Source organism: Mesocricetus auratus, unplaced genomic scaffold (assembly GCF_017639785.1).
Source record: "Mesocricetus auratus isolate SY011 unplaced genomic scaffold, BCM_Maur_2.0 Super-Scaffold_4256, whole genome shotgun sequence".
Taxonomy (NCBI): Eukaryota; Metazoa; Chordata; class Mammalia; order Rodentia; family Cricetidae; genus Mesocricetus; species Mesocricetus auratus.
The window spans coordinates 72,134,508-72,153,259 of NW_024429182.1; the positions used below are offsets into that span (position 1 = coordinate 72,134,508).

The 18,752-nt window shown below is 54.0% G+C and overlaps 1 protein-coding gene across 1 annotated transcript; it reads left to right on the forward strand.

Annotated features, from left to right (window-relative positions):
* The first annotated feature begins 1,650 nt into the window (after positions 1–1,650).
* On the forward strand, positions 1,651–18,303 carry Qprt (quinolinate phosphoribosyltransferase). Its single transcript, XM_013120027.3, has 4 exons — positions 1,651–1,851; positions 16,847–17,382; positions 17,583–17,714; positions 17,842–18,303. The coding sequence occupies exons 1-4, from the start codon at positions 1,839–1,841 to the stop codon at positions 18,058–18,060; spliced, it is 900 nt and encodes a 299-aa protein (XP_012975481.1). The 5' UTR covers positions 1,651–1,838; the 3' UTR covers positions 18,061–18,303.
* Positions 18,304–18,752: the final 449 nt, after the last annotated feature.

Genomic DNA, 18,752 nt, shown 5'->3' on the forward strand with positions numbered 1-18,752 from the left:
TATTAGTAGGGTAGTGTTACAGTGTGTAGGGTTCAGCACTGGGTAAGACACTGATGTCTTCTCCCCCAGCAGCCTGCACAGCCCTGTCAGGCATTATGTAGGCTAATCAAGAGAGAGAGAGAGAGATTCCTGGTGAATTTCTTTATGTTCTGTATTCTAAGTGAGTGGTGTTTTTGGCAATACTGTCTTACCCCATAGTTACAGTGGGTAGCCAAGAGCAATGGCAATGGTCTGTGTTTCTGTGGGGGTCTCTGGGGCCTCCCTGGCCAATAACTCACAGGGAGGTGCCCCACACCTGACATTGATGTTTTCATTTAACAACCTATGGCTTCCTAGGGAAGCACTGTCCACAAATACAGAGTTCTTCTGTACAAACTCCCTATTTGAAAAATATTATATATTAGCTGGGTGTGGTGGCACATACCTTAATCCCAGCATTTGGGAGGCAGAGGCAGGCAGATATGTGAGTTTAAGGCCAGCCTCATCTACAAAGTAAGTTCCAGGACAGCCAGGACTACACAGAGAAACTCTGTGTCAAACAAACAAACAAACAAGCAAGAAAACAATATGTATATTTTTTCAATTTAAAAATAGCTTTTAAACCAGTGGATTTCCGTAAAGCTTCTTCATATATTCTTAATTTTGGCTAGCCCAATTTCCTGCCCTCTCCTGTCCTGAATTCCTTATCCCCACTTAAACCCTGAGTTTATCTCCTCTCTGATTTCAAGTCATCAGTGTCCTACTGTCTCCACTAATAGTTTTTTCTTGAGTTGGAAGATCATAGGTTTCCTTAGAGCTTTTTCTTATACCCTTCATTTTGGCTAAACCTTCCACTAACACCTCATTCCTAACCCCAGGCTTGAACCTTTCCACCCCCAGGATGGCCCTCTCTCCTTTAATTTTTCCTGTATTTACTGACTCAGCCCCGAGGTGTCCACCCTTGTGATCCATCTGTAGTTTTCTGGCTCACATGTGTACTCTAGGTTAAACACACACAACGAAAGATTTACAGCCAGGAGCCATGCATGAGGGAGACACGCAGTGTTGCTCTGCCCTCTGAAGCCACTGGTGCCACAGTCTCCACTGTCACCCTTACGGCCTAAGACCCCACTTCCAGATGCCTCAGTCGTATAAATTTGGGGATGAGTTTTGAACACACTGGCTTTGGAGAGACACATTCAAACTGCGACTCTCAGGAAGAGGAAAGGAGGGGTCTGGAGACTTCTATGGGGTTCCTTTTCAAATGTCCCTCACATACACTCTTCCTTGACTAGCGTTCCGTTTTATAGCTTAAACAAAAACAAAAACAAAAAACCCTGAGACACGAGAAGGTATTTGAAATAAAGAGAATGGCCCGGATGTGGTGGTGTATGCTCTGTTCCTAGCATGGACGCAGGGGCACAGGCAGGGGGACTTCCACAGTGAGACCCACTCCCAGGGGTTGGGATAGGGGGTGGAATTGGGATTTGACTGCAGGTCTAAGAACCATCAGTGCACCACTAACGAAGCTTACTGGCCCTCACGGGAGAGTGAGGTCCGGCATTCATAGCCATGCACTCTGAGTGAACTCTAGGAGGACCGGAAGTGGGAGAAACCAGAGCCTGTTTGGTGCCAGACGAGGCAGACTGTCTAAATCTCACAGGTGAGCACTTCTTCCTGACCTTGAGGTTCACAAGGTGACTGGCTCAGTGAGGGTCCCGGAGGAGGACCCAGAGGCTTCTCCGGGAGGACTAGCCCAGCTCCGCCCCTCCCCACTCTCTGTGGCAGCCCCACCCCCAGCCTCAGGGAACATTGATCTGAACAGTGGTGGACACACTGACCGGCTGCTTCCAGTCACCATGGACCCTGAAGGTGACATAAGTCTCGCTTTGTGTCCCTGTCTCCCGCATCCCTACTGCCTGTCCCTCTCTGATTCCAGTCATCTGTCCCACTCTCTTCTCTAAAGACCCCTTTCCCCTCTGGTCTCCCCCAGACCTTCTTCGCAGGCCCACGGCTCTCTACTTGGCCGAGTCCCCAGAGTCCTCTTGCTTCTCCGTTCCTTCTGTGTTGCGCTGTAAGGGATGAAGCTGGGGAATGGAATGGAGAAGGTCGGGGTGCTGGGGCAAATGGACAGGTAGTGGGAACCTGGAAAGGGGAACAGTCCTGGACTCTGTCAAGAGAAGCAGAGGCAAAGTCCTGCCTCATCCCTGCAAGGTGGGGGAGGGATGAAGTCCGAGCCTGTGTTCAGGCCGTAGGAGTCAGGCTTGGGAGTCAGAGCGCCTGTTGAGTCCAGAGTGCAGCAAGGACAGGCTGCAGGACAACGGGAGACCTCTACATCCTCACAGCCTCTTTTTCTTGCATCTGTAAAAATGGCAATAGCATCGGGGCTGAGGGGCCGCTCAGGGGTCCAGCATTTGCTTATTGTGCATGAGACTCTGTGTTCCATACTGGCCTGTATGCAACTGATACTTGAGTCCTTTGATTCCTTTCCCATCCTGTGCCCTTCATCCTGGTTTACACCTCCTCTGCTTTGACTGTGGAGCCTGCTCTGGATTTGTAGCTCTGGCTAGCGTCCCTGGAGCACCCTGTGCAGATCAGGCTGGCTTCAAACTTATGTTTGCCTGGCTCCACCTCCCAACCTGGCTCCGCCTCCTAAGTGCTGGGATCCACACTATGCCTGGTCTGCCTTCCCCTTCTAAAATAACATGACCTGGGTTTGAGGGCTATTCACAGCTGTGGGGACTCTGGGAAGTTATTTACCCTGTAGGATCTTGGGTTTCTGCATCTGGAAGACGTTGCAGGACTGCAGGAAAACTCAGCCAGCTTTGCAGATGTCCAGGCTAGTCCTTGGAGGGACGAGTTCTTTACGTCCAGGGAGGGCATGATAACATGGATAAGAAATTCTGAGAAAACAGCCATGCATTCTTTTTTTCCCCTCCTGAGAAAGGGGTTTATAGTGATAATTTACATCATATCCAGGTTTCTAAATTTATTATTTGAACTTGTCATGATTGTGTGAGTGCATGACGGGTGTCACAAGTCACAGCATGGAGGTCAGAGGTCACCTCCTCAGACGCTGTTCTCCCCGTCCATTTTTGCATATTTCTGGGGATGGATCTCATGGGCCTCCTGAGCTGTCTTTCTGGCCTGATTATTCATTTAGTTTTGAGCCAGGGTGTCACAATGTAGCCCTAGCTGGGCTCCAACACTCAGCAACACCTGCATCTGCCTCCCAAGAGCTGAGATTAAAGGTGCATGCCTGGCTTCATTTATTTTTAAGATAGGCTATCTTGTAATGTTTATTTTTGCTAATTTAAATTCTGTGTATATACGGCAGGAGGTATGTGCACATGTTTGGGGGTGCTCAGTAGTCATGGGCATTGGATTCCCACCTGATGTGTGTGCTAGGAACAGAATTTGGATCCTCTGCAAGATCAGTATGCACTTAACCTCAGAGCCATCTCTCCGGCCTCACTGATACTCAGGGCCATGTCTCCAGGGTCTAAATTCACATCTCAAATGGCCTGACACTCCCTTTGTAGCCCAGAATGACCTTGAACTTATGATCCTCCTGCCTCAGCTTCCCAAGTGCTGACTTTGCAGGTGTGTGCACCACACCAGGCCCCAGACCCAAAGTTTTAAGAATAGTTTAAAACCTCAAAACTTCAAGGATAGGGTCTAGAAAGATGGCTTGGTGGGTAAATTGCCTCACCAGAACAAAGAACTGATTTCAGATTCCCCAGGATCCACACAAAAGCTGATCTGCAATCCTTACAGTGTGTGTGTGTGTGTGTGTGTGTGTGTGTGTGCGCGTGTGAATGTGTGTGTGAGTCTGTGTGGGGGAGGGGATTTTGAGCTCAGTGGCCAAACAGTTTAGCCAGTGTGTGAGTTCCAGGTTCAATCGGTGAGAGAGCCAGTCTTTAAAAAAAGTGGAAAATGCACTAGTCATTGACCAGGCATAGTGGTGCACACCTTTAATCCCAGCACTTGGGAGGCAGAGGCAGACAGATCTCTGTGAGTTTGAGGCCAGCCTGGTCTACATAATGAGTTCCAGGGTAGCAAGAGCTACATAGCAAGACCCTGTCTTGAAAAATAAAAAAAGAAGAAAAATACACAAGTTTGTCAATCTCTGGTCTACACATGCACGCTAGTGTGCGCACACACACACACACACAGATGTTCCAGGACATCTCCATGGCCCCCCTAGAACAGAGCATAGAGGTGACCTCAGAGTCACTTCTGTAAGGTTCCATCCCTTCCACCAGGCAGCTATGCCACCTGGACTAGGATACTCAGTCTCACGGTGCTAAGTTTCCTTGTTGGTAAATTAAAAACAGTGCCTTCTTCCCTAAGGACTGTAGTGTTAAAGACCATCAAGAAGGCCTGGGTACCCAGAAGCAGGCTAGTGAGGGTCTCTCAACTCTGCCCCTGCACTTTTTGTTGTTTGAGACAGGGTTTCTCTGTGTAACCCTGGCTATCCTGGAACTCACTCTCTAGACCAGGCTGGCCTCGAGCTCACAGATCCACCTGCCTCTGCCTCCTGAGAGATTAGGTTCACTTCTGGAAGCTGGACTCTCCATGTCCATGTTTAGTGTGTCAGACTCACAGTACCTGCTCACTGCCCTCTGGAGTTACATCCGTGGTCCTTTCTTTTTTCTTTGCCCCTTCGGAGCATCCTAGCCTCAAGGTTCTGGTACACTGCTCTTCCTCACACGTGTGATATCTGATGCTTGACTCTGGGCTCAAGCAGAAGGTCGGGGAGGGTCAGTGACCTGTGTGAAATAAGTCAGGAGAGGGTAAACAAGGAAAGGGAGTAGGCCCAGGCTGGGAGCCAGGGAAGCAAAGGGACCAGTCCAGAGTGCGGCAGAAGCTGCTGGAAGCCAGTAGACAAAGGCCAAGTGGTTATACTGGGCCACGGAGTGAGTACAGCTGAGCCCATGTGAGCATCCTAGTGGCTGAGCACTGTCCCTGTGACCTTGAGAAGCATGCCCAGCTGTCACAGTGTATTCTGGTTCACTGCCTCTTGCCAAAGCCCTTTCAATGGCTTTCTAACCAAGAACCCTGTATGTCTGTGTGTGGGCAAGCATGTACCACGAAGTGGAAGTCAGAGGACAACTTCTCTCCTGTCACATGGGCTCTGGGATAAAGCATCAAATTTGAAGGCAAGCGCCTTTGCCCACCGAGCCATCTCCCTGGTCCTTAAATATGGAAATGCCAGTCTTCATTGTCGCCCAGTGAGCAGAGCCCACTTCTGCGCTCTCCTCCAAGTCCAGTTCAGCCTGGCTCATTCACGACTCAGCCTTTTCCCTTGCTCCTTTCTCAGGACGGAACCATTATCTACAGTGTCTGCCGCCTCTCCCGGATGCCCGCGGCCTCCCTGTCTGTCTCTGCTGTTGAGCATTCTTCCCGGTCAAAGTCTAACCTAGTTTCAGAGCCAGCATTTTGCAGCCTCACCTTTGCCCTCATTCTCCATGAACAAATCTTTCTTCACCGTCCAAGTGTGTGCCGTTTCACCATTTCAGCACTTGGTATAGGGGGCTTTACTGGGTCCCCTTTGGAAGTCATTTCTGTTGAGGGGGGGCAATGGAAAGAACTTGTCTGGAAGTTGCAGTGTAGACTAGCCTCTGTCTCCACCTGGTGTTTATTGAATCAGGAAGTTGCAGTGTAGACTAGCCTCTGTCTCCACCTGGTGTTTTTTGAATCAGGAAGTTGCAGTGTAGACTAGCCTCTGTCTCCACCTGGTGTTTTTTGAATGAACCAACAAATAAGCACAAGGAAGAACAAAGCTGAGATGGAGTCCTGAGTCCTGAGGCTGGTGGCCAGGCCTGGTCTTAGACACAGATGTGAATTGTCCCCTTGCCCTCACAACTGTCCCCCTGTGATGACACTCACTTTCAGAGAGCCCAAGGGAGCATGGGGTAGAGTCAGGGTTGCAATTCAGATGTCCCCGACTCACACTTCAGGCTGGGAGCAAAGTCCTGGAATCTTGGGTGTCGCTTGAAGAACTCTGTACTGATACAGCTCGTGGTCTGGTCCACCCTTTTCTCTTTTCTGACCAGAAGAAGTGCTCTCGAGAGCACTCTGGTTCCCTCAGAGGACAGCTCCTGTTGTGGTGCAGCCTCAGGGCCACAGACAGTGGCCTTGGTGGGTGGCTCACCTGTAGGGTCCATTGCTTGAGGCTGTTTGGGTCCTGTCTACACATTTCTGACTTTCCTGGGACCCAAGGTGACTGCAGGCAGGACTCAGAGGAGGTGAGCCTACGTGTGAAGGTCAAAGGTTAATGGCAGGTGTTTCCACAGGAGCCACTCACCTTACCTTGCTTTTCCATGTGTGTTATTTGTGGGTTCTGGGGATCTTCATGCTTCCACAGCAAGCGCTTTACTCCTGGCCCGTCTCCCAAGGTCAGAATGGAGACACCTGAAGGAGACATTTGTGTCTTCTCTGGGCTGTGACACTACTGAAATAATGATCTGCAAAAATTTAGGATTTCCTGGGAAGCTCATGCTGAAGTTCAGGACCGGTCAGAGGAGCAGGTCTCCAGGAGGGAGACTGCCCCAGGCTCTGGTCAGAGGCCCTCTCACCTTGTATTTAAATCTAAACCTCACATGAAGATCCCACTGATGGTCCAGGCTGGCCTTGAACATGAGCTTCTCCCATCCTGTTGTCTGTAGTAGCTAGTTACATGTTTATACCGCCACACCTGAAACTGTCTCATATAGTCAAGGCTGGCTTCAAACCCTCTACCCTGCAGAGGGTGACCTTGAACTTCTGATCCTCCTGCCCCATCTCTGAATACTGCTGGAATTACAGATGTGCCTGAGACAGGACCCAGGACAACCTGTATGTCAGGCAAGCACTCCACCCCATCCCTGCCATGTCAATTTTATCAGTTTTATTCACCCCAGAAAATCAATTAAAAAGGAATCCCTTGAGAGGTGAGGTTTACAGCTGGGTAAAATTGTCCTCTAGGCAGTCCAGGTACCCAGGAGAAACTTCTCCATGACAAGGACTTCTCCATGGCAACACAGCAAGGACTGCAATCAGTTGGGCTGACAGCTGTCCCCACCAGGCAGCTCACTGCACCAGCAAGGGCTCTGCCACCTCCTGAACCTCCCCCTGAAGCTCAACTTCCCTCTGAGTTAGTGCCTTCCAGGGGCAGCTGCTAATTAGGAGAGCCTGGATATTCAGAACCACTCTTGGGAATCCCTTTTGTTGGAAATGTTAGCCAATGGGGCTTAAAGAACACCAGATGTGTTTGTTTATTCCCCCAAGTGGAAATAGTGTGAACAGTGTGCCCTACACCAGGCAACCAAGTCCTCTCATCTCGAAGCTGTCTGCACGGGGGAAGTCTGGGGGCTGGTGCAGCTGGGTTCTCCTGAAAGCACTCATTGTGGAGAGAGAAGAGCAATTGCTGCCTCTCGTGCTCCAACCTCGTCCCTCTGGTGCTCCAACCTCATCCCTTTCTTTTCTCGTGCTCCAACCTCATCCCTCTGGTGCTCCAACCTCGTCCCTCTGGTGCTCCAACCTCGTCCCTCTGGTGCTCCAACCTCATCCCTCTGGTGCTCCAACCTCATCCCTCTGATGCTCCAACCTCATCCCTCTGGTGCTCCAACCTCATCCCTCTCTTTCGTGCTCCAACCTCGTCCCTCTTTAGGAAGTTTCCCTTTCCCGGCCTCAATTTTCCATCTATAAACCCGAAAGCTGTGTCATGTGGAGGACTGTGGGTAGGACCCATGACAGCACACAGTCAGTGCCCTGGTATAGCGGTACCAGTGTGGTGGTGACTGACCCTCCCAGATTGAGAAACTCTGCTAACAACTAGATTCATGCTGCACATTCCACAGGGTACCCTAATTCTGCCCTCCAGTCCCCCCCCCCAGGGTTTGGGGATCAACATTTTGCACAGTTCTCCATTAATTCTGTTGTGCAAGAAACACAGGCCATGCAGGCACAGCTCAGCACTGGCTGCTCTTGCAGAGGACTGGGGTTCACTTCCCAGAGCCCACAGAGTGGCTCACAACTGTCTGTGACTCCGGACGGTTCCAGGATGCAATACCTTCTGGCCTCTGAGGGCCCACATGTAGTGAACACACACATACAGAATAAAACACTCATACCATACACAAAATAAACCTTTAGAAAGCTAGAATAGGAAATGTGTGTTTTGGTTCCTGGCCATCTTATTCTTGCAACCCTACGTCATGGGAGGACTAGAAAAATCTTTTGTTCTCATATTCAGTCTCCCAACCCAGTCCTTTATCCATCTGAGTTTCCTGGCACTGGAAGCCTCTTGGGAGGGGCGACAGAAAGAAGCTGAGAACTTCCATTGCTCTCAGCTTGGGAAAGGACAAGCCTGAAGAATGAGGTAATAGCCCATCAGACCTGTGTGATGAAACCACCGAAAAAATCCCTGAAGTAAGGAATGGGTGCAGCTTAGTGATGGGTGCTTATCCGGCAAGTGAGGGGCCTTGGCTCAAACCATAGTGGTAAGAAGGTGAATGCACCTAGACTCAGCTGCTCTTGGTCTTCCTCCCCTCCCCTCCCCTCCCCTCCCCCTCCTCCCCTCCCCTCTCCCTCCTCCCCTCCCCTCCTCCTCCTCCTCCTCCCTCGTGACAGGGTCTCACTCAGCATCCCAGGCTGGCCTCAAGCTCTCTTCATGCCTCAGCCTCAGGGGTGCTGGGGTTTGCACCACCTCTCCTGGGCTTTCCTGCATCCTGAGTGTTGTCTTCCTGGTGCCATTGGAGAATGTGACTTTGGTCACAACGCTGGTTCCTGTTCACTTCCATATGTAAGTCAGTGAGTTTAGTAATGCCAGTGAGTTGAGCACCTTCCTTATCCTAAGCCAACTCAGTCTCAGCTCGTCTTTCCCAGGTTTTTATATCAGCAGAGTCAGATGGCATCCTAGTGCATAAGCACTGGAGTTTTCATAGGTATATATGTATATGTATGTATGTCTGTATATGTATGTATGTATATCAGCGGAGTCAGATGGCATCCTAGTGCACAAGCACTGGTGTTTTCACATGTATATATGTATGTATGTATGTATGTATATCAGCGGAGTCAGATGGCATCCTAGTGCACAAGCACTGGTGTTTTCACATGTATATATGTATGTATGTATGTATATCAGTGGAGTCAGATGGCATCCTAGTGCATAAGCACTGGAGTTTTCATATGTATATATGTATATGTATGTATGTATGTATGTATGTATGTATGTATATCAGCGGAGTCAGATGGCATCCTAGTGCACAAGCACTGGTGTTTTCATATGTATATATACTTTTTGTTTGTTTGTTTTTCAAGACAGCCCTAGCTGTCCTGGAACTAGTCTGGCCTTGAATTCACAGAGATCCGCCTGCCTCTGACCTCCCAAGTGTTGGGATTAAAGGTGTGTGCCACCACCAGCCAAATTTTTAATATTTTTTAATTGTAATTTATATTTTATTTTTTGAGACATTGTCTCTCTACATGTCCTTGGCTGTCCTGGAACTTGCTATATAGACCAGGCTGGCCTCAAACTCACAGAGATCCGCCAGCCTCTGCCTCCTGAGGGCAGGGATTAAAGATGTGCTCCACCATGCCCAGCTAATTTTAAAAATTATATCTACTTATTTATTTGGGTGTGCACATTACAGGATAGGAGTGGGCTTCTCCTTTTATCTTGTAGGGTCCTGGGATGGAACTCAGTTGGTTAAACTTGGTGACAGGCATCTCTCCCAGATGAGCTATTTCACTGCCCTAGGCTCAAACTTTTTGTTGTTGCTGTTTTGTTTCGTTGAGTCATAGGTCTTGTTATGTAGCCCCAGATGGTCTGGAACTCACACAGATCCACCTGCTGCTGTGTCTTAAGTGCTGTGTTTAATGGTGTGTGCCACCTTTCCTGGCTGGGTTCAAACTTCTGATCCTCCTTCCCAGGTTTCCCAAATTCCTGATTTATGCCATCAGTTTAAACACTGGCTTTCGGCATTGCCTCTTGGGGGTGGGCACTGGTGCTCTCCCACTGAACTGCCCCTCCAGCTGGAGACTCCTCTGTAGGGATGAGCCCCAGAGGTCCACCTGCCTCTGCCTCCCAAATTCCGGGATTAAAGGCAGGTGACACCACGCCCATTCTTGCATCTTTGTTTTTATTTCTCCCAGTTTCCATTCATGTTTACTAGCATGTTATTTGTACGATAGTTTCATACATGACTGCAGCGTGCTTTGGTCTTCACCATCACCCCCTTGTCCTTCTCGTCCTCCTGCTAGTCCCCATCTCCTCCAGACAGCTTCCTTCTACTGCCGTGGCTTTATTTTTCAGTCTAGACTCCACATCTGAGAGGACACATGTAATGTCTGTCTTAGTACCATTTCCAGTTCTAACCATTCTCCTGCAAATGGTGAGATTTTGTTTTTCTTTGAGGCTAAGGCTTCCTTACACCATGTTTTCTTCATCTATCTTGTTGATGGGCACTGGGGCTGACTCCATGACTTAGAGATATTTGAACAGTGCTGCAGTGAACATAGATGCCACCCTCACCCCTCTGAGCCTGGGAAGTGAGCCCAGCCAGGATCTGCACCAGCCAGTTCTTACGCTGCTGCGTTTTATCCTCTCTCTCTCTCTCTCTCTCTCTCTCTCTCTCTCTCTCTCTCTCTCTCTCTCTCTCTCTCTCTCTCTCTCTCTCTCTCTCTCTCTCTCTCTCTCTCTCTCTCTCTCTCTCTCTCTCTCTCTCTCTCTCTCTCTCTCTCTCTCTCTGTATGTGTATGTGTGTGTGTGTACGCGTGGAGGTCGAGAGGACAGCTTTGAGAATCAGTTCTTTCTTTCTCCATGTGGGTCGCAGCATGAGACTCAGGTCATCAGTCTAGGCACCTTTACCGTCCGCCATCTCGCTGACTCTGAGCACTGCTTTTAACCTTCAGATGTGTCAGTCTGCGCCGGGGTGTGAGGGGCACGTGGAACACCTAGACACCTGGGATCCCCCAGCCCAGCTTCTGATGCAGTCTGGGCCCCAGCCAGGCTGCTCCGGGCGGGCGAGCGCCCTTGCTCAGCTCAGCGCCTCCACGCCTCACCTCCCAGTGTGACTGTGACCTTCACACAACCCCCAGGCTGCTTAGCCAAGGCCTCTTAGTCCCGAGGCCGGGTCCACCGACCCGCTTTGTCTTCCAGTCTCCTGCCCACGCACTGTTTCCGCCCTTGACTCTCCTCGGTGCTCTCAGACACACCTCTGCCTGACCTCCGCCCTTGCTGAGCTCAGACCCCGCGGTCTTGCTGTTCCTCCCTCCCCTGCCTCTTGGGGACAGAGCCTCCTGCCTCCTCTGTGGGTACACCGTTCATGTTTCTCGCGGGCATCGACGTCACCACCTGCAGAAAGCCGCCCGGCTCCCCTCCCGGTTGCGCTGCCTCGAAGCCTCGCCACTCAGCACCCTCCACTTTCAGAAACGGTCGGTGCGGGGAGGCGGAGATGAGGCAGCGCTCTGTGGTGCCCCCTCACCAGAGCCCCATGTCCTCCCCACTGCCCCCGGAGGCTGTCGGCCACAGGTCTCCCCTGCTGGGTGAGTCCTGCTGTCTGCGTTCGTCCACTCAAACACAAACCCGGGGCTTCAACACCTCTGCCGGCGCCAGTCTCCACCTCAGGAGCACTCTCCCCAGGCCCTGCCAGTCTCCACCTCAGGAGCACTCTCCTCACCTGGCCCCGCCAGTCTCCACCTCAGGAGCACTCTCCTCCCCTGGCCCTGCCAGTCTCCACCTCAGGAGCACTCTCCTCAGGCCCCGCCAGTCTCCACCTCAGGAGCACAGTCTCCACCTCAGGAGCACTCTCCCCAGGCCCTGCCAGTCTCCACCTCAGGAGCACTCTCCTCCCCTGGCCCTGCCAGTCTCCACCTCAGGAGCACTCTCCTCAGGCCCTGCCAGTCTCCACCTCAGGAGCACTCTCCTCAGGCCCCGCCAGTCTCCACCTCAGGAGCACTCTCCTCAGGCCCTGCCAGTCTCCACCTCAGGAGCACTCTCCTCAGGCCCCGCCAGTCTCCACCTCAGGAGCACTCTCCTCACCTGGCCCCTGCGCTCCCTTCCTGGGCCGCAGCCGAGCTTTACCGCTGTTGTTGGCTGCCTCGGCCTCGTCTCCCGCTCTGCCTTCAGTTGGTGACCTTTCTAGAAAAGAACATAATCACAGCACTTCTCTCCCACTCGGTGCGGTTCCTGGGATCGGCCCAGGTTCCCAAGCTAAACTGTCAACCTTACACTCTGGCCCGCTCCCCGCTTCCCCGGAGTCCGACCCCAGTCACCTCTGCCTGGCAAACGCGGCTCGCCCTTCTCAGGAACGCACGGCCACCTCAGCACCCGCCTCACGTGCGGGATGCTCGCCCTTCTCAGGAACGCACGGCCACCTCAGCACCCGCCTCACGTGCGGGATGCTCGCCCTTCTCAGGAACGCACGGCCACCTCAGCACCCGCCACACGTGCGGGATGCTCGCCCTTCTCAGGAACACACGGCCACCTCAGCACCCGCCTCACGTGCGGGATGCTTCAGCCACACCCGCTGTTTGCCTGGCGTCCAGGCTCTCTGCATCGTCATCCTCTTACAGACCACGGGAGGCTGAGCTGTGCCTGAGCTGAAAGAGGCCGAGGCAGTACGGGAACTCAGGTCACGCCCCGGAGTCTGTGCGCCGAGTCTCTCCACCAGGAGGCCCCTCTGAGGGCGTGCCTGCCTCTGCACATTGTTACAGCAGTGAGAACCGTCAGTATTCGGCCATTTTTACACATTTGTTTCTTTTCTTCCTTCTCCTTCTCCTTCCTCCCCTCCCCCCTCTTTCTTTTTGTAGATGGGGTTTCTCAGTGAAGTCTGGCTGTCCTGAAGAAACTCGTTCTGTAGACTAGGTTGGCTTTGAACTCAGCTCCGCCTTCCTCTGCCTCCTGAGTGCTGGGATTAAAGGTGTGCGTCTCCGCTGCCCGGATCATTTGTACAGCTCAGCACACTGGGCATTTGGTTGCTTTGTTTGTTTGTTTGTTTTTGAGGCAGTTTTACACAGTAGCCCCGGCTGTTTTGGAAGTAACTGTAGACCAGGCTGGCCTGAGCTTGTTGAAATCCTCCTGCCTTACCCTCCCCCATGCTGGAGCTACAGGCCTGAGCCTCACCTGGGCCAGGCAACTGGAATATAGCAGAAGCCTGGACAGGAGCGTGGTGCAGATTGCTGGGACCTCCTGGCCTCGCAGGAGTCTGTGGAAAGATCTGAGAGAATGGTGACCGGAGCAACGGGAGGGATTGCGAGGCCAGGTGCAAAGCCCAGCGAGCCAGGCTGAGGCCTGGGAGTGTCAGGAGGACACTGTCCCATCCCCGTCGCCCCCTCACCCGGTCAGGAGCCCCCTCACCCCGTCAGGAGCCCCCTCACCCCGTCACCCCGTCACCCGGTCAGGAGCCCCCTCACCCCGTCACCCCGTCACCCGGTCAGGAGCCCCCTCACCCCGTCAGGAGCCCCCTCACCCCGTCAGAGCCCCCTCACCCCGTCAGGAGCCCCCTCACCCCATCAGGAGCCCCCTCACCCCGTCAGGAGCCCCCTCACCCCATCAGGAGCCCCCTCACCCCGTCAGGAGCCCCCTCACCCCATCAGGAGCCCCTCACCCCGTCAGGAGCCCCCTCACCCCTCACCCCGTCAGGAGCCCCCTCACCCCGTCAGGAGCCCCCTCACCCCATCAGGAGCCCCCTCACCCCGTCAGGAGCCCCTCACCCCATCAGGAGCCCCCTCACCCCGTCAGGAGCCCCCTCACCCCCTCACCCCGTCAGGAGCCCCCTCACCCGGTCAGGAGCCCCCTCACCCCGTCAGGAGCCCCCTCACCCCATCAGGAGCCCCCTCACCCCATCAGGAGCCCCCTCACCCGGTCAGGAGCCCCCTCACCCCGTCAGGAGCCCCCTCACCCCATCAGGAGCCCCCTCACCCCATCAGGAGCCCCCTCACCCCGCCAGGAGCCCCCTCACCCCGTCACCCCGTCACCCGGTCAGGAGCCCCCTCACCCCGCCAGGAGCCCCCTCACCCCGTCACCCCGTCACCCGGTCAGGAGCCCCCTCACCCCATCAGGAGCCCCCTCACCCGGTCAGGAGCCCCCTCACCCCGTCAGGAGCCCCCTCACCCCGTCAGGAGCCCCCTCACCCCATCAGGAGCCCCCTCACCCCGCCAGGAGCCCCCTCACCCCGTCACCCCGTCACCCGGTCAGGAGCCCCCTCACCCCGTCAGGAGCCCCTCACCCCCTCACCCCCTCACCCGGTCAGGAGCCCCCTCACCCCTCACCCGGTCAGGAGCCCCCTCACCCCCTCACCCGGTCAGGAGCCCCCTCACCCCCTCACCCGGTCAGGAGCCCCCTCACCCCGTCAGGAGCCCCCTCACCCCGTCAGGAGCCCCGTCTAAACAACCGTGGGGAGCACGTACAGGGAAGAGAGTGGCAGGTGCAGTGGCGTGAACTAGAGTCTCCACAGTGGCAGAGTTGTCAAAGACAGCAGGGCGGCGTTGGTGGCGCACGCCTTTAATCCCAGCACTCGGGAGGCAGAGGCAGGCGGATCTCTGTGAGTTCGAGGCCAGCCTGGTCCACATAAGGAGTTCCAGGGCAGCAGGGGTGAAGGAGAGGGGGTGGGGCGGGGGCGGGAGTTGAGAGGGAACCAGACACTTTGGGTGAGTGTCGCAGCTCTTCTACAGACCGGCAGGTGGCACTGTTGCATCGTGTCTGGGTCTGTCTCTGCAGTGGTCAGATTGTGCCGCACTAACGGCTGAAAGGAATTTGGTTGATGCCGTTCAATGGAGGTGAAAGACTTAGAGATACCATGTCTCTACTCCTTATTCCCTGCTTCCGTCTCTGGAACAGCACATAGCCGAGCCTAGTTTGCAGCCGCGCTAAGGCATCTGGCTCCCAACCTGCGACCGCCTTGCTGCCGTGTGCTCTCAGCCGATCTGCCTCTCCGTGGTCCTGAACATCCAGCTTTGTGATACTTGGTGCTTGGCTGTGTGTGGTGCTGGGGGGTAGAGCACTTTCTGGAAGCCCAAGGCCCTGGCTTAGATCCCCACAAGAATAAAGTCCTAGGTGTTCAAGACAAAGCCAGGAAACAAAAGACAGAAGTTCACAGCCTGCTGGAGGGCTTCGGGCATAAGTAGCCAATCCTCGGCAACGCGGATGGATGCAGTGGAGGCGGGACCTCCAGGTCTGCATAGTTGCCCTTGCTGTTAAATACAGAGGGCCTTGGTGGTGCATGTCTGCAACCCCTGACACTAAGGAGGTGGGATGACTGGGCTATCCTGGGCTACCTAAGCAAGCCACGTCTAAATAGCTTTGGACCCAACAGTAGGTTTGATACATAAAAACACAAGACCCCAAGTTACACATTTGAATTTCAGATAGCAGGTCATGGTTGCTTACAAGTTGTTAAATGTGTCACCTGGGACGCACTGTGCAGAAAAATGCCCCGAGTGCCTACACACTCAGATTCCCTAACAGAAAGCAGAAGGGCGTGGCAGGGACAGGGCGGGGGGGAGGCTGCTGCTCCGGGTCCAGAGCTTTAACCCTGGAGGGGAAGGTGTGTGACGTTAGTAAGGCTGCGGACTCAAGTGTGTCAGGAGACTCGTCTCATGTTGTTAACTGTAAGTCACCTAAAGTTAGAGACAGGGTGAATGCTGGGAGATGCGTTAGTGGATAAAGGGGCCTGCTGCCAAGCTCCACAAGCTGCATTAGAGCCCAGGCCGACAGGCTTCAGAAAACTAGCTCTTGCAAGGAGGTTATCCTTGACCTCCACTGAAAAGCAATGACGCTGTATGCACACACCACACACACACACACCACACTCACACACGCATACACCACATACATATATGCCACACACATCACACGCCATACATACGCCCACAATATATACCACACACACCACATAAACACACACACACCACACATACACCATACACACACACATACACACATAACACACACACACATACACCACACATACACCACACACACACACCACACACACACCACACGCCATACATATGCCCACAATATGCACCACACACATACACACCACATACACACACACCACACATACACACACACCACACATATACACACACATACACACACACACCACACACACACCACACACACATACACACACACATACACACACACCACACACACCACACTCACACACACACCATGCACATCACAGGCCATAATACACCACACAATATACACCACACACATACACACCACACACACACACCACACACACACACACCACACACACACCACACATACACACCACATACACACACACCACACATACACACACACCACACAGACACACACACCACACATATACACACACATACACACACACCACACACACACACACACACACACACACACCACACACACCACACACACACCACACATACACACACACACCACACATACACACACACCACACACACACACATACACACACACCACACATACACACACACACACCACACTCAGACACAATAAATGTAGAGCAAATTTACAAAAAGGAGGCGTGGTTTGATAGGAAGGGGCGGACGCCCTGTGTCTACCTTTGATTAGCTAGTGTTGTTGCTATTTTGAGATGAGGTCTGGTGAGGCCCTCCCCCTCAGCCTTCCAGAGTGTGGGGCTGCAGGCCTGCACCACACCCGGCTTCCTTATGAAACTCTTTGGTGCTTGTAGAAAGTTTAAGTTTAGCTACGTGCAGGGCATTTTTATTTACTCTGACAGCTCTGAGACTCCACCCTGAGTGGCTAGCGCCCTACTGACCATGTTGTTGAATATTTTGGTGTCACCTCTGGCTACAAGTTAGGGAGTGCAAACCTAACGGTGTCTCTCTGGTGCGCCCCCAGGCCTGCAGCTCCTGCTACCCGCTACAACCCTGGCAGCCCTGGCAGACAGCTGGCTGCACGAAGACTGCCCCGGCCTCAATTTCGCAGCCCGGGTCACTGGGTCGGCTCCTGCACAGGCTGCACTGTGGGCCAAATCCCCGGGGGTTCTGGCCGGACGACCTTTCTTCGATGCCATCTTTACCCGACTCAACTGCCAGGTGTCGTGGTTCCTCCCGGAGGGATCGAAGCTGGTGCCTGTGGTCAAGGTGGCAGAAGTCAGGGGACCTGCCCACCACCTGCTGCTGGGGGAGCGGGTGGCCCTTAACACCCTGGCCCGCTGCAGTGGGATTGCCAGCGTCGCTGCGACGGCCGTGGAGGCCGCCAGGAGCACCGGCTGGAACGGGCACGTGGCGGGCACGAGGAAGACCACCCCGGGGTTCCGACTGGTGGAGAAGTACGGGCTCCTGATAGGCGGGGCTGCAGGCCACCGCTATGACTTGGGAGGGCTGGTGATGGTGAAAGACAACCACGTGACGGCAGCCGGCAGCGTGGAGAAGGTGAGTGCCTGGGTGAGCCACCGTTCCCACGCTGGCCCGCTCGCTCTCACCCTCCTTCCAGCCACTGCCCGGTGACAAGTGATCCCCGGGCCAGGAATGCCATCTGTAAACGGGGGAGGTCGACTTCCGTCTTGCGTGTCCAGCTCTCCGGTCTCCCCAGGGTCCAGAGCCAACCCTACCCTCTGTCTGTGTCCCCGCAGGCCGTGCTAAGGGCCCGGCAGGCAGCGGATTTCGCCCTGAAGGTAGAGGTGGAATGCAGCAGCCTGAAGGAGGCCTTGCAGGCAGCTGAGGCTGGGGCCGATCTGGTTCTGCTGGACAACTTCAAGCCTGAGGTGAGATGGATCCGAACTCCGGGCAGGGCTGGGGTGGGAGGGTGGGGGGATGGGGAGGGGGGTGGGAGGGTGGGAGGATGGGGTGGGAGGGTGGGGCCCTCACCTCTCCTTGGCTTGCATCTTACAGGATCTGCACCCCACAGCGGCTGCACTTAAAGCCAAGTTCCCCAGTGTGGCCGTGGAAGCCAGTGGGGGCGTCACCCTGGGCAACCTCCCCCAGTTCTGTGGGACCCACATTGACGTAATCTCGTTGGGGATGCTGACCCAGGCTGCTCCGGCCCTGGATTTCTCCCTCAAGCTGTTTGCTGAAGGGGATACTCCGGTGCCTCATGCCCGCCGGCCCTAAAGCCAAAGAAGATGCCACCAGCACGCCTTACTCTGGCTTGTTGGCCCCCTGGGTCACACATCCTTAGGTTCAGAGACCAACAGGACTCACCCAACACCCGAGCTTCCCGATAGCTCTGCCACCCCTCCCACCATCCCCCTCCCCCTCCTCCTCCATGCTTGGGTGACCAGCCAGGGCTGACTTTGATTTTGCTTGCCTCGGTTTTCTCATCTGTAAAATAGGTCTAATAAATGTTCAATCTTACCGGGCTGTTGATGACAACCTCCACACAGCAGGTGGGCAGCCAATGCTAGAAATTAGCACCAATTCTACGACATAAACAAGCAAAGGTTGCCCCCTTAACAAATGGTGTTTCATAGCAAGACCCTGGCCGCTGGCAGCTGACCTCACAGGGCCAGTACATGCATGCAGCTGGGGACATTAGACAGGAAACAATTCGCTAGCACTGCCCAAAGCCCTCTTTTCTCTTCCTGCAGTGTTGGGGATGGCGCTCCCTCATTCTTCCCTCCTTCTGTCTTCTTTCCTGCTCCCTTCTTCTCCCCCCTGCCCCCGCTGCCTCACCAGGTAGCCTAGGCTGGCCTTGTACTTGTGGCTTTAAATGCACTGCTGTCTCATCTGCCTAACTTAAAACAAGTCTTCTCGCATGTGTGGATTAGAAGCTGTGACAGCAAGGAGACACTGGTAGGAGTGAG